The following is a 12500-nucleotide window of genomic DNA, read 5'->3' as shown; positions in this document are numbered from 1 at the left end:
TATATATATATATATATATATATATATATATATATATATATATATATATATATATATATATATATATATATATATATATATATATATATATATATATATATATATGCAAAACAACCACTCTGAAAGAATAGAGAAATTCCAAGCGCTTTCGTGACTACTCACATTATCAAGGAATGTGAGTAGTCACGAAAGCGCTTGGAATTTCTCTATTCTTTCAGAGTGGTTGTTTTGCATATTTTGAAATCACCTGTTTACTGTGATCTTATAGCATATATATATATGTATATATATACATATATATATATATATATATATATATATATATATATATATATATATATATATATATATATATATATATATATATATATATATATATATATATATATATATATATATATATACACTCGCGCGCGTGCGCAAACGACATTAAAGGACAGGAAAGGTAAGGGGGACATTAACGACATAAAATACACTGAGAGGAATTGACAAGGTGCATAATAACAGAATGTTTCAGAGATGGAACACAGCAACAAGGGGTCACAACTGGACGTTGAAAACTCAGATGAGTCACAAGGAAGTTAGGAAGTATCTCTTCAGCGAAAAAAAAAAAGTGATAATTATTATGGTGCTGAAAGAAAACTCGATGTTGAGAATAAATTGGGAACTTAGTAATAGCTATCCACTGTCAGTGTTCCTTAAAATTAAGAGTACTTTTTCAATGAAAGTTCTTTGTCTCACTTTGACTTTATGAATATAAGATTTATAATGTTGGAGACACAATTTATAATGTTGGAGACACAATTTATAATGTTGGAGACACAATTCATGTGTACAATTTATAGTGTTGGAGACACAATTTATAATGTTGGAGACACAATTCATGTGTACAATTTATAATGTTGGAGACACAATTTATAATGTTGGAGACACAATTTATGTGTACAATTTATAGTGTTGGAGACACAATTTACATTAACTAAGAGAAACTTACCAGATAATTTCAATAAATTCCTCCATCTTAAATATGAGAAATTAAAAATCCTGTTTCATCTTCACATTGCTTTCATGTCGTGAGTCAGTTTATTATTTTCTTATTGTGATCCTCAATATATCATATATTTTTTTTTAATTTTGAATGTAGAGAGCTGATTATTACTATTATAATAATTATTTTTCATGTCAAAGTAAGAGTGATGTAGAGAGTGATGAATCTTTGGCTCTGGTGGCCTGGTGGTTAACGCTCTCGCTTCACACGGTGAGGGCCTGGGTTCGATTCCCAGCCAGAGTAGAAACATTGGACGTGTTTCTTTCCACCTGTTGTCTATGTTCCCCATCAGTAAAATGGGTACCTGGGTGTTAGTCGACTGGTGTGGGTCGCATCCTGGGACACTGACCTAAGGAGGCCTGGTCACAGACCGGGCCGCGGGGGCGTTGACCCCCGGAACTCTCTCCAGATAAACTCCAGATAGGCGGTACCGTCCTCCTGGGGGCGGTGGAAAAATCTGTGGGGGAAGGGGGTCGATGAGGAAAAAAGGGGGCAGTAAGGGGGCATCAGAATCAAGTGAACGTTTGTTTTACAAAATGTGCGTGACTAAGTGATCAGTCCATTCATAGATATTACCAATGATAGTGACGGAAAAGTGACGGAAGAGTGACGGAAGAGTGACGGAAGAGTGACGGAAGAGTGACGGAAGAGTGACGGAAGAGTGATGGAAGAACTGATTTCGCTACAAAATGACCGAGCTGAGGCCAACAGCACAAAAAAAATTATATGAAGTTTTTTGGTGACAATAAAACATTTTCTGACCACTACCCTGCACTGTGACCACTACCCTGCACTGTGACCACTACCCTGCACTGTGACCACTACCCTGCACTGTGACCACTACCCTGTACTGTGACCACTACCCTGCACTGTGACCACTACCCTGCACTGTGACCACTACCCTGCACTGTGACCACTACCCTGCACTGTGACCACTACCTTGCACTGTGACCGCTACCCTGCACTGTGACCACTACCCTGCACTGTGATCACTACCCTTCACTCTGACCACTACCTTGCACTGTGACCACCAACCTGCAATATGACCACTACCCTGCACTGTGACCACTACCCTGCACTGTGACCACTACACTGCACTGTGACCACCACTCTGCAATGTGATCACTACCCTGCACTGTGACCGCTACCCTGCACTGTGACCACTACCCTGCACTGTGACCACTACCCTGCACTGTGACCACTACCCTGCACTGTGACCACTACCCTGCACTGTGTCCGCTACCCTGCATTGTGACCCCTACCCTGCACTGTGACCACTACCCTGCACTGTGACCGCTACCCTGCATTGTGACCCCTACCCTGCACTGTGACCACTACCCTGCACTGTGACCACTACCCTGCACTGTGACCACTACCCTGCACTGTGACCACTACCCTGCACTGTGACCACTACCCTGCACTGTGACCACTACCCTGCACTGTGACCGATACCCTGCACTGTGACCACTACCCTGCACTGTGACCACTACCCTGCACTGTGACCACTACCCTGCACTGTGACCGCTACCCTGCACTGTGACCACTACCCTGCACTGTGACCACTACCCTGCACTGTGACCACTACCCTGCACTGTGACCACTACCCTGCACTGTGACCGCTACCCTGCACTGTGACCACTACCCTGCACTGTGACCAGTACCTTGCTCTGTGACCGCTACGCTGCACTGTGACCACTACCCTACACTGTGACCACTACCCTGCACTGTGACCACTACCCTGCACTGTGACCACTACCCTGCACTGTGACCGCTACCCTGCACTGTGACCACTACCCTGCACTGTGATCACTACCTTGCACTGTGACCTCTACCCTGCACTGTGACCACTACCCTGCACTGTGACCACTACCCTGCACTGTGACCACTACCACTCAATGTGACCACTTCCCTACACTGTGACCGCTACTCTGCGCTGCTATCCTGCAGTGACTGCTACCCTGCAGTGACTGCTACCCTGCACTGACTGCTACCCTGCACTGTTACCGCTGCCCTGCACTGACTGCTACCCTGCAGTGACTACTACCCTGCAGTGACTGCTACCCTGCACTGACTGCTACTCTGCACTGACTGCTATCTTCCACTGACTGCTACCCTGCAGTGACTACTACCCTGCACTGACTGCTACCCTGCAGTGACTTATACCCTTCACTGACTGCTAACCTGAACTGCTATCATAAAGGTGGCAGGAAAGCATTAGCTAAGAACTATAGACCAATAGCTCTGACGTCCCACATCATAAAAATCTTTGAAAGATTGCTAAGAAGCAGGATAGCAAATCACATAGATTCCCAAAATCTGCACAATCCAGGGCAACATGAGTTCAGGGCAGGTCTCCCCTGCCTCTCACAACTATTGGATCACTATGACATTTCCTTGGATGCACTGGAAGAAAATTAGAATACAGATGTAATATACACAGACTGCAAAAGCGTTTGACAAGTTCGATCATGGCGTAATAGCGAACAAAATACGTGCTAAAGGAATAACTGGGAAAGTGGGGAGATGGATCTTCAATTTACTAACCAATCGAACACAAAGAGTAGTGGTCAACAGTTAAATCGGAGGCTGCTATGGTGAAGAGCTCTGATCCTCAAGGCTAGTACTTTCCCCCATCCTGTTCCTCATCCTCATATTAGACATAGACTGAGATGTAACCCACAGTACCGTATCGTCCTTTGCAGACGATACTAGGATCTGCATGAGGTTGTAATCTATTGAGGACTCTGTTAACCTCCAAAAAGATATAAACAAAGTTTTCCAGTGGGCAACGGAAAACAATATAAATTCAAATTCAAATTCAAATTCAAATTCAAAGTTTATTCTCTATAAGGATTACAATGCTGAGTTTACAGAAATTTGGTTATTGAGTGGTTTACATGTTGTAAAATAGTGATTACAGAGTGTACCACTAGAACGCTTAGCATGGCTAGGCATTTCGGGCAGACTTAGTTTTATTCTTAATTGTAAAATATTACAAATTATGAGGTAAGTTGGTGTTATGGCTAAGTGACTAAATACTAGTTTGTGAGTTTAGCAATGTGAATGCTTTTGTTTTGGCACAGTACATAGTTTCAGTATTGGAGTATCACAGGATTCATTATTTTAGGATTGAGATTAATATTTCTGTTTATGGTCAAATGAGTGAGTGAGTGTAAGTGTGAACCACCAGGTGGTATTCGTGTAGTTAGTTGACGGGGTGTATCAGGGAGATAAGATGTTTTCTAATGGTAGTTTTGAAGGTGATGAATGTGTCTGCAGTTCTAAGAGTTCTCAGGTAGGGTATTCCAGATTTTAGGGCCTTTGACATACATTGAATTTTTGTAAAGGTTTAGTCGGACACGGGAATGTCGTAGAGATGTTTGTGTCTGGTGTTATGCCTGTGGGTTCTGTCACAACTATCAAAAAAGCGTTTTAGGTCAAGGTTGATATTAGAGTTTAGGGCCCTGTAGATGTAGATTGCACAGTAGTAAGTGTGGATGTACTGAACAGGGAGTAAGTTTAGGTCTATGAAGAGTGGGGGGGGGGTTGCCAGGGATGGGATTTAGTGATTATTCTTACTGCAGCTTTTTGTTGGGTTATTATTGGCTTTAGGTGTGTTGCTGCAGTTGATCCCCAAGCACAAATAGCATAGGTGAGGTATGGATAAATAAGTGAGTGGTATAATGTGAGAAGAGCATTTTGCGGCACGTAGTATCGTATCTTGGAGAGGATCCCAACCGTTTTGGATACTTTTTTGGTTATATGCTGGATATGGGTGCTGAAATTCAGGTTGTTGTCAAGGTATAAGCCTAGGAATTTGCCCCCATTATTTCTGGTAATTAGCGTGTTGTTAATCTTAATGTTAATTTGTGCATCTCCTGCTCTGCTACCAAACATAATATAGTAGGTTTTGTCAGTGTTAAGCGTAAGTTTATTGGCTGTCATCCAAGTCGATATTTTGATCAGCTCCTCATTCATAATGGTGTTGAGGGTGGCAAGATTAGGGTGAGAGATGACAGAAGTCGTGTCGTCAGCAAAGAGAATGGGTTTCAGGTGTTGGGATACGTTTGGAAGGTCATTGATGTATATGAGGAAGAGCAGGGGACCAAGGACACTTCCCTGCGGAACTCCAGTATCAATTGGCCGTGTTGCTGATGCTGTGTCTTTAATGGTGACATACTGATACCTATTAGTAATGTAAGATTTGAAATAAGCAAGCGCATGGCCTCTTATACCGTAATGTTCAATGAGGACAAATTCCAAATACTCCATTATGGAAAACTGGAGGGAATAATAACTAGGACAGAGTATACTACAAACTCTGGCCATACAATAGAGCAGAAAAATAATATAAGAGACCTGGGAGTGGTGATGTCTGAAGATCTCACTTTCAAGGATCACAACAGTGCCACGAACAGAAGTGCAAAGAAAATTATAAAATGGATAATGAGAACGTTCAAAACGAGAGATGATATTCCTCATCAAATCACTTGTTCTTTCTAGGATGGAATACTGCTGTACATTAACATCTCCGTTCAAAGCAGGCGAAATTGCAGATCTAGAGAGTGTCCAGAGAACCTTTACTGCACGTATAAGTTCTGTCAAGCACCTTAACTACTGGGAACGCTTGGAAGCACTTACTTGTACTCGTTGGAACACAGGAGAGAGAGATATATCATAATCTACACTTGGAAAATCCTAGAAGGAATGGTCCTGAATCTGAACACAGAAAACACTCCATACTAAAGTAAAAGACTGGGCAGGAGATGCAAAATGCCCCCATTTAAAAGTAGGGGCGCCATTGGTACACTCAGAGAAAACACCATAAGTGTCCGGGGCCCAAGACTGTTCAACAGCCTCCCACCAAGCATAAGGGGAATTACCAATAAACCTCTGGCTGCCTTCAAAAGAGAGCTGGACAGATACCTAAAATTGGTGCCGGATCAGCCGGGTTGTGGTTCGTACGTTGGACTGCCTGCGGCCAGTAGTAACAGCCTGGTTGATCAGGCCCTGGTCCACCGGGAGGCCTGGTCGTGGATCGGGCCGCGGGGGCGTTGATCCCTGGAATAACCTCCAGGTAGACTGCAGGTATGCACTGACCGCTAACCTGCACTGTGACCACTACCCTGCACTGTGACCGCTACCCTGCACTGTGAGCACTACCGTGCACTGTGACCGCTACCCTGCACTGTTACCGTTACCCTACACAGTGACCACTGCTCTGCACTGTGACCACTACCCTGCACTATGATCACTAACCTGCACTGTGACCGCTACCCTGCACTGTGACCACTACCCTGCACCGTGAACAATACCCTGCACTGTGACTACTACCCTGCACTGTGACCACTACCCTGCACTGTTACCGCTACCCTGCACTGTGACCGCTACCCTGTACTGTGACCACTACCCTGCACTGTGATCACTACCCTGCACTGTGACCGCTACCCTGCACTGTGACCACTACCCTGCACCGTGAACACTACCCTGCACTGTGACTACTACCCTGCACTGTGACCACTACCCTGCACCGTGAACACTACCCTGCACTGTGACCACTACCCTGCACTGTGACCACTACCCTGCACTGTGACCACTACCCTGCACTGTGACCACTACCCTGCACTGTGACTACTACCCTGCACTGTGACCACTACCCTGCACTGTTACCGCTACCCTGCACTGTGACCGCTACCCTGTACTGTGACCACTACCCTGCACTGTGATCACTACCCTGCACTGTGACCGCTACCCTGCACTGTGACCACTACCCTGCACCGTGAACACTACCCTGCACTGTGACTACTACCCTGCACTGTGACCACTACCCTGCACCGTGAACACTACCCTGCACTGTGACCACTACCCTGCACTGTCACCAGTGCCCTGCATTGTGACCACTACCCTGCACTGTGACCACTACTCTGCACTGTGACCACTACCCTGCAATGTGACCACTACCCTGCACTGTGACCACTGCCCTGCACTGTGACCACTACCCTGCACTGTGACCACTACCCTGCATTGTGACCACTACCCTGCACTGTGACCTCTACCCTGCACTGTGACCACTACCCTGCAATGTGACCACTACCCTGCACTGTGGAACTGTCAAGATGTATTTCATTACCTTCCCAACATCTTATTTAGTAGAGCGAGGCTTCAATACAGTCGTCAGACTTTCTAAGTAAAGACACCAAAAATTACTGATCCCGGGGATCTTAGTGTAGATAAATGGTTCAGTTAATAAATTAGAAACATGTGCAACACTTTGGTATTTTTATTAAGGAAACGGTTCGCCACACAGTAGCTTCGACAATCATATATTAAGAAGAATGGTGAAGATCAAAGGGAGTTTGGCGTAATCAGTTCCACTGCCTAGGATATGTTATCAGTCCCCATCTTGAAGAGAATGTAGCACATACACGAAGTGGCTTGTATACTGTAGACAGGTGAGGTGAAGCAGACGTAGGCGATATCACAGTGGTTCAGATATCAATGGTTCAGAGAACTGACACGTTGATAAATTAGACACATGTGTCGGTTCTCTGAACCATTGATCTACAATTCTGTCAGACATTGCAACTTCTTGGGATCTTAATACTTGGGAATTCTTCGCTTGCCTAACCCTTGGGCACGACCTACTTCCACATTGCACAAATGTGACACCACCTACAACTGCTGCACCTCTCCTGCCTACGGTTTATAAGCTCCTCCGCACTTATGCCGTATTCTATTCAAGATTGAGGGACTGACCACGTCGACTCAAGGCTGAGGAACTGATTACCTCATTCTCCTCTTGTTCTTCAAGATTCTCCTTTGTATGGACTGATGAAGCCACTGTGTGGCGAAACGTTTCCTCAATAAAGATACCCAAGAGTTGCACATGTGTCTAATTTATCAACGTGTCGGCTCTCTGAACCATTGATCTACAATCTTGGTTTACTATGTTTAATTTTTATTTGTGAAATAAATACACTTGTTTATATTGTTAAATTAGTTGTTGTTTTGAATTTGTAGTAAATCTAATACCAAGAAAGAGGAGTATTCGTGTGTGTGAGGGGGAGGGAGGACTAGAACTGTGGCGCGAGAGCCAAGGGAAGCACAGCCTAAAAAAGTTTGGGAACTACTGGATTGTAGATCATGTTTCCTGGACCAGGAACACTCACTCACACATATTACACATATTCATGACAACATCTACCAGGACCTTCCCACAGATTCCCAAAGCAGCCATCCTGCCATCCTGCGCTCAGCTACAACACTCTCAGACCTTCTGAGGAAAATAAAGGATCCAGTACTCTTGATGCTTAAGACACTACCAAGAGTTGAGTATCAAGGATTTTTTTTGTATAATACGTCCGTGTCCGTACCGACTAGTCAAGAGATTTCCCAAAGAGCTGTGAATATGTACAAGAGTGGTACACAATACCAACAAGATGAAAATTGAGACAGATGTACAACGTGAGTTTCGCCATCTAGTGACTTTATCAATACAGATTCTAGGACAATTTGAAGACAGTAGAACTATATACAAAAGATGAGGTAACCAGTTCCTCAGCCTTGGAGTTGGTGTGAAGACCACACCAACTCCATTCTTGTACAACTTGTCAGACACTGCAACATCATGGAATCTTGGTTCAGAGGACATCTACATGACCTTCTTCACGGTTACTCTAACTACTACTACAACTTACCTATTCCTTAGGGTAAGACCTACTTCCACTGGGAAATCCCGCCTACCAGTGACTATGCCCTCATCTGCTACACGTCTCTTTTCACCTGACGCCAGTATATAAGCACCAGCCTTCTTGCCTGTACTCCAGAATCTTTACGGCTACGGTGCTCTTCACACCAACTCCAAGGCTGGCGGACTGATTACCTCATCTTTTGTATATAGTTCCACTGTCTTCAGATTATGTCTTAGAACCTGTATTGATAAAGCCTCTGGATGGCGAAACCTCTGCAATAAAGAAACCCAGATGTTGCACATGTGTCTCAATTTTCAGCTGTGAATATGATTAGCCTTATCCTTAAGCTCAAGCAGGGGAGTTGCAGATCCAAGAAATGCTTAACTGACTGTGGAAAAGCCATAGTCCAGGTGAAGAAAAAATGAAGAAGGCAACATATGTGGGAAATTAGAATAATTAATTATCAGCGATGATAAAATCGCCTCTAGGAATGATTTCACTACTCAGGATCTGAAAGAAAAGCACTTAACCAGAGAACCCAAGGGCACAAAAATTTCTAAATGCTTAGCTAAAGCGGTTGTCAAAAGATTTCTTATAGACACGGCTATGTTGGTTCAACTTAACTTGTGGGATCTGCTAGGCAGTGAACATATGAACATAGGAAGAATCATTGAAGCAGGCCTACTGGCCCGTGGAAGGGAGGAAGAAACACTAAAGCAGTTCAAGTGTGAGAATACTGCCTAATTGTTGTAAGTGAAATGAGCTGAGAGTGCCGTAGAGTTTAGAGAGATACTTGACCAACAGACCTGCTAGCTGGCGGAGAGCAATGTCATTACCAGGAGTGATAACCCCCTTTAAATTTCTACCATCTCCTTGTATCAAGATATCCAGGTATTTCTCACCTGAAACTGATTTACTCACATCCCTACTCACCTAGAACACTTATCTGCATTCTACACCACTTAAAACACCTAGTACAAAAAGCTTTTACATACTTATGTACTCTAGGTAATGATATCTAACCAAGCTTTATAATTTAGAAAATATTGTTCATCAGACACTTTATTTCATATATTTCAATAAGCGGCCTCATAGTATTTTTATCTTTTCACTCATTTTAGTTGCATCTTACAGCTTGGTTCTAATATAGACGACGGTCTGGAGTTTTGAAACTCTCCGATCACGGGCTCTATCCCCGCCCGTGGTATGGTTTGTTATTGTTGCTCTGCAGTGGTTCCTCGCGTAGAGGATGGAAGGTTTGGCGCAGTGTTTGAAATGGTAGTTTTCATGTGAGATTATTACACTAATGGACGTCATATATCACATGGGTAAATAAAAGTGCATTTAGGTTTGACCCATTGAAGGGAAACGCAGGTTCAATTCTTTCAATAAAGACCCCAAGGAATCTTTCTTGAGGGATTACGAATGAACTGCGTAAAGTGGTACAGTTCGGTATATAACATTTCCACAATAACGATGGTTACAATCTTCAGAGATTCATGCTGATCTTACCCGTGAGGGACCAGTTTTAGATATTTTCATCCTGTTTTCTAACCTTTATACGTCCCGGGCGACCTTCACAGACCCCGGTGGCGGAAGGAAACAGGATCGTTCCGCCAACGAGATCTGTTGTGTATTTCCACTGCCTCATACATCGCGATTTTCAGGGAAATCATAAGTCATTTTCTGCTTTTTTTACCCATTTCTCCTGCAAGTTTCGATACTCCGTCGGTTGGTATTGGTCTTCTTTCCATAATTCCGAAAACGTTGTTCATATGAATTATTAAGAGAGGAAGGAGTCTCGGATCTTGGTGTGTATCCACGGCGGTGTGATTTGCTTTATTAGGCTTGAGAGATCAGCTTTATTTGGACTACAGCCTCAGGGACCTTAATACCATTCACTTTTCCGGGATTTCCTTCCCGAGTGAACTTAAACTTATTCTGAATAAAAAAAATATCCTCTCTACGGGCCATAGGCCGTGTATGCATCCTATGGATGGGGATCAAATTGTTAATTAGAAGTGAAGAAATATCTTCCTTCATCACATTTCTTAAATCTAAGTCTTCATGAACAGCATGGTCACTAAAAGTGGATTTAATTGCATAATACATTAAAATGCAACCTTTGGGAATTGTATACCATTCTGACAATTGTATAATCACTAGTCCTGTCTTTCACGTTATTCGTTATGAACCGTTCAACTTGGGTTTTAATTAAAGGCTCTTATGACACTGATGCCTTATTAATTGTGAGTACCAAAGACCAGTCTCTCATTTTCAAGTAACAAGTCTGTGCTTTACTGGAAGTATCAGCGGCTACTTTCCAGGCAGCTGTCATCATGGGCAGCCTTGATAGAAAATATTTTCCTGTGAATAAAAACAGTGGCTGAGCATCAAAACACAATATGAACGGCTGTATTAAATCCTAATTATACGTATGGCAGGTGACTGACCCATTTCTATGATTTGCGTTTAGTTATGATGCCTGTAGATAAAGAACTATTAATTGTCTAGTTGGCTGTTTTCACTTTAATAATAATAATAATAATAATAATAATAATAATAATAATAATAATAATAATAATAATAATAATAATAATAATAATAATAATAATAATAATAATAATAATAGTTTTATTTCTACAAGTACATGTACAAGGTATACTGTCCTAGTTGACATCAATGACATACTACTATATAGAAAGCCCCTTGTTATGCTGAGCATTTGGTCAGATTTGGTCGGTTTTGTCCCAGGATGCGACCCACACCAGTCGACTAACACCCAGGTACCCATTTTACTGATGGGTGAACATAGACAACCGGTGTAATGAAACACGCCCTGTGTTTATCCTCCTGAACTCTACTATATGGTGATCAGTTGATCGTGTAAGAATTATACTTTTATCATGTGAGATTTCAAGTGAAAGTCATGCTCATGCTGATCTAGATATAAAAAGGTTAGGTTCTCACATTACTTGTGTTATGCTATGAGGAAAGGCGGAGTCACGGAATATCCTTGAGTGAGTGCAGTACTGAGCAGGTATATAAGACCACTCCCAGCATCCACCAAGCACTTACACTCTCACTAAGGTAAGTGTTGGACGTAACCCACAGTGTAGCATTATTACAGCACAACTCTGCAGTGTTTCACTCTCACGCAACACAACTCTGCAGTGTTTCACTCTCACGCAACACAACTCTGCAGTGTTTCACATAAACACAATACAATTTTTCAGTGTTTCTCTCTCACACAACTCTTCAGTGCATCACTCTCACACAACTCTTCAGTGCATCACTCTCACACAACTCTTCAGTGCATCACTCTCACACAACAACCTTTTCAGTGTGTCACACAACACAACTCTTCAGTGTATTATTCTTACAGGGCAGCTGAAGTCTATCACAATTATAAAATGTATCCGCTGCATTTATCGTTCAATTGACGACGTTACTATTACATAATTCGTTCCATATCTTTACTTACAAAATAGGAAGAGCAACATTAACTACAAAATTTCCTTCAGGCTATAATATTTCCACAGTGTCAAGCAGACAAACATTTATCACCAGTATGATGCCACCAGAATAATCATAGTTTGGTTCATGATCACTTTTGGTAATAAAAATCTGGGACATACACAAGAAACTGGAGCAAATCTTATAAGAGACACAATACTGAAAGAAAACTGAAGAGGTCGTATACGTTGGTCGTGGATAATTTTCGGATCAATTTTAGTTTATTAATGTCCCTTAATGAGCTG

At 42.6% G+C, this 12500-nt stretch overlaps 1 protein-coding gene across 1 annotated transcript in view; it reads left to right on the top strand.

Annotated features, from left to right (window-relative positions):
• Positions 1-8487: 8487 nt before the first annotated feature.
• Positions 8488-12500, top strand: part of LOC138853391 (uncharacterized) — a 12879-nt gene continuing 8866 nt past the window's right edge. Inside the window, exons 1-2 of the mRNA XM_070089778.1 lie at positions 8488-8512; positions 10233-10372. Coding sequence (XP_069945879.1) covers positions 8488-8512; positions 10233-10372 — 165 coding nt within the window. The remainder of the gene's footprint in view (positions 8513-10232; positions 10373-12500) is intronic.

This window comes from Cherax quadricarinatus, chromosome 29 (genome assembly GCF_038502225.1).
Source record: "Cherax quadricarinatus isolate ZL_2023a chromosome 29, ASM3850222v1, whole genome shotgun sequence".
In the NCBI taxonomy this organism is placed as follows: domain Eukaryota; kingdom Metazoa; phylum Arthropoda; class Malacostraca; order Decapoda; family Parastacidae; genus Cherax; species Cherax quadricarinatus.
Note: the sequence above shows the minus strand (reverse complement) of the source record. Positions and strands in the feature narration are given on the sequence as shown.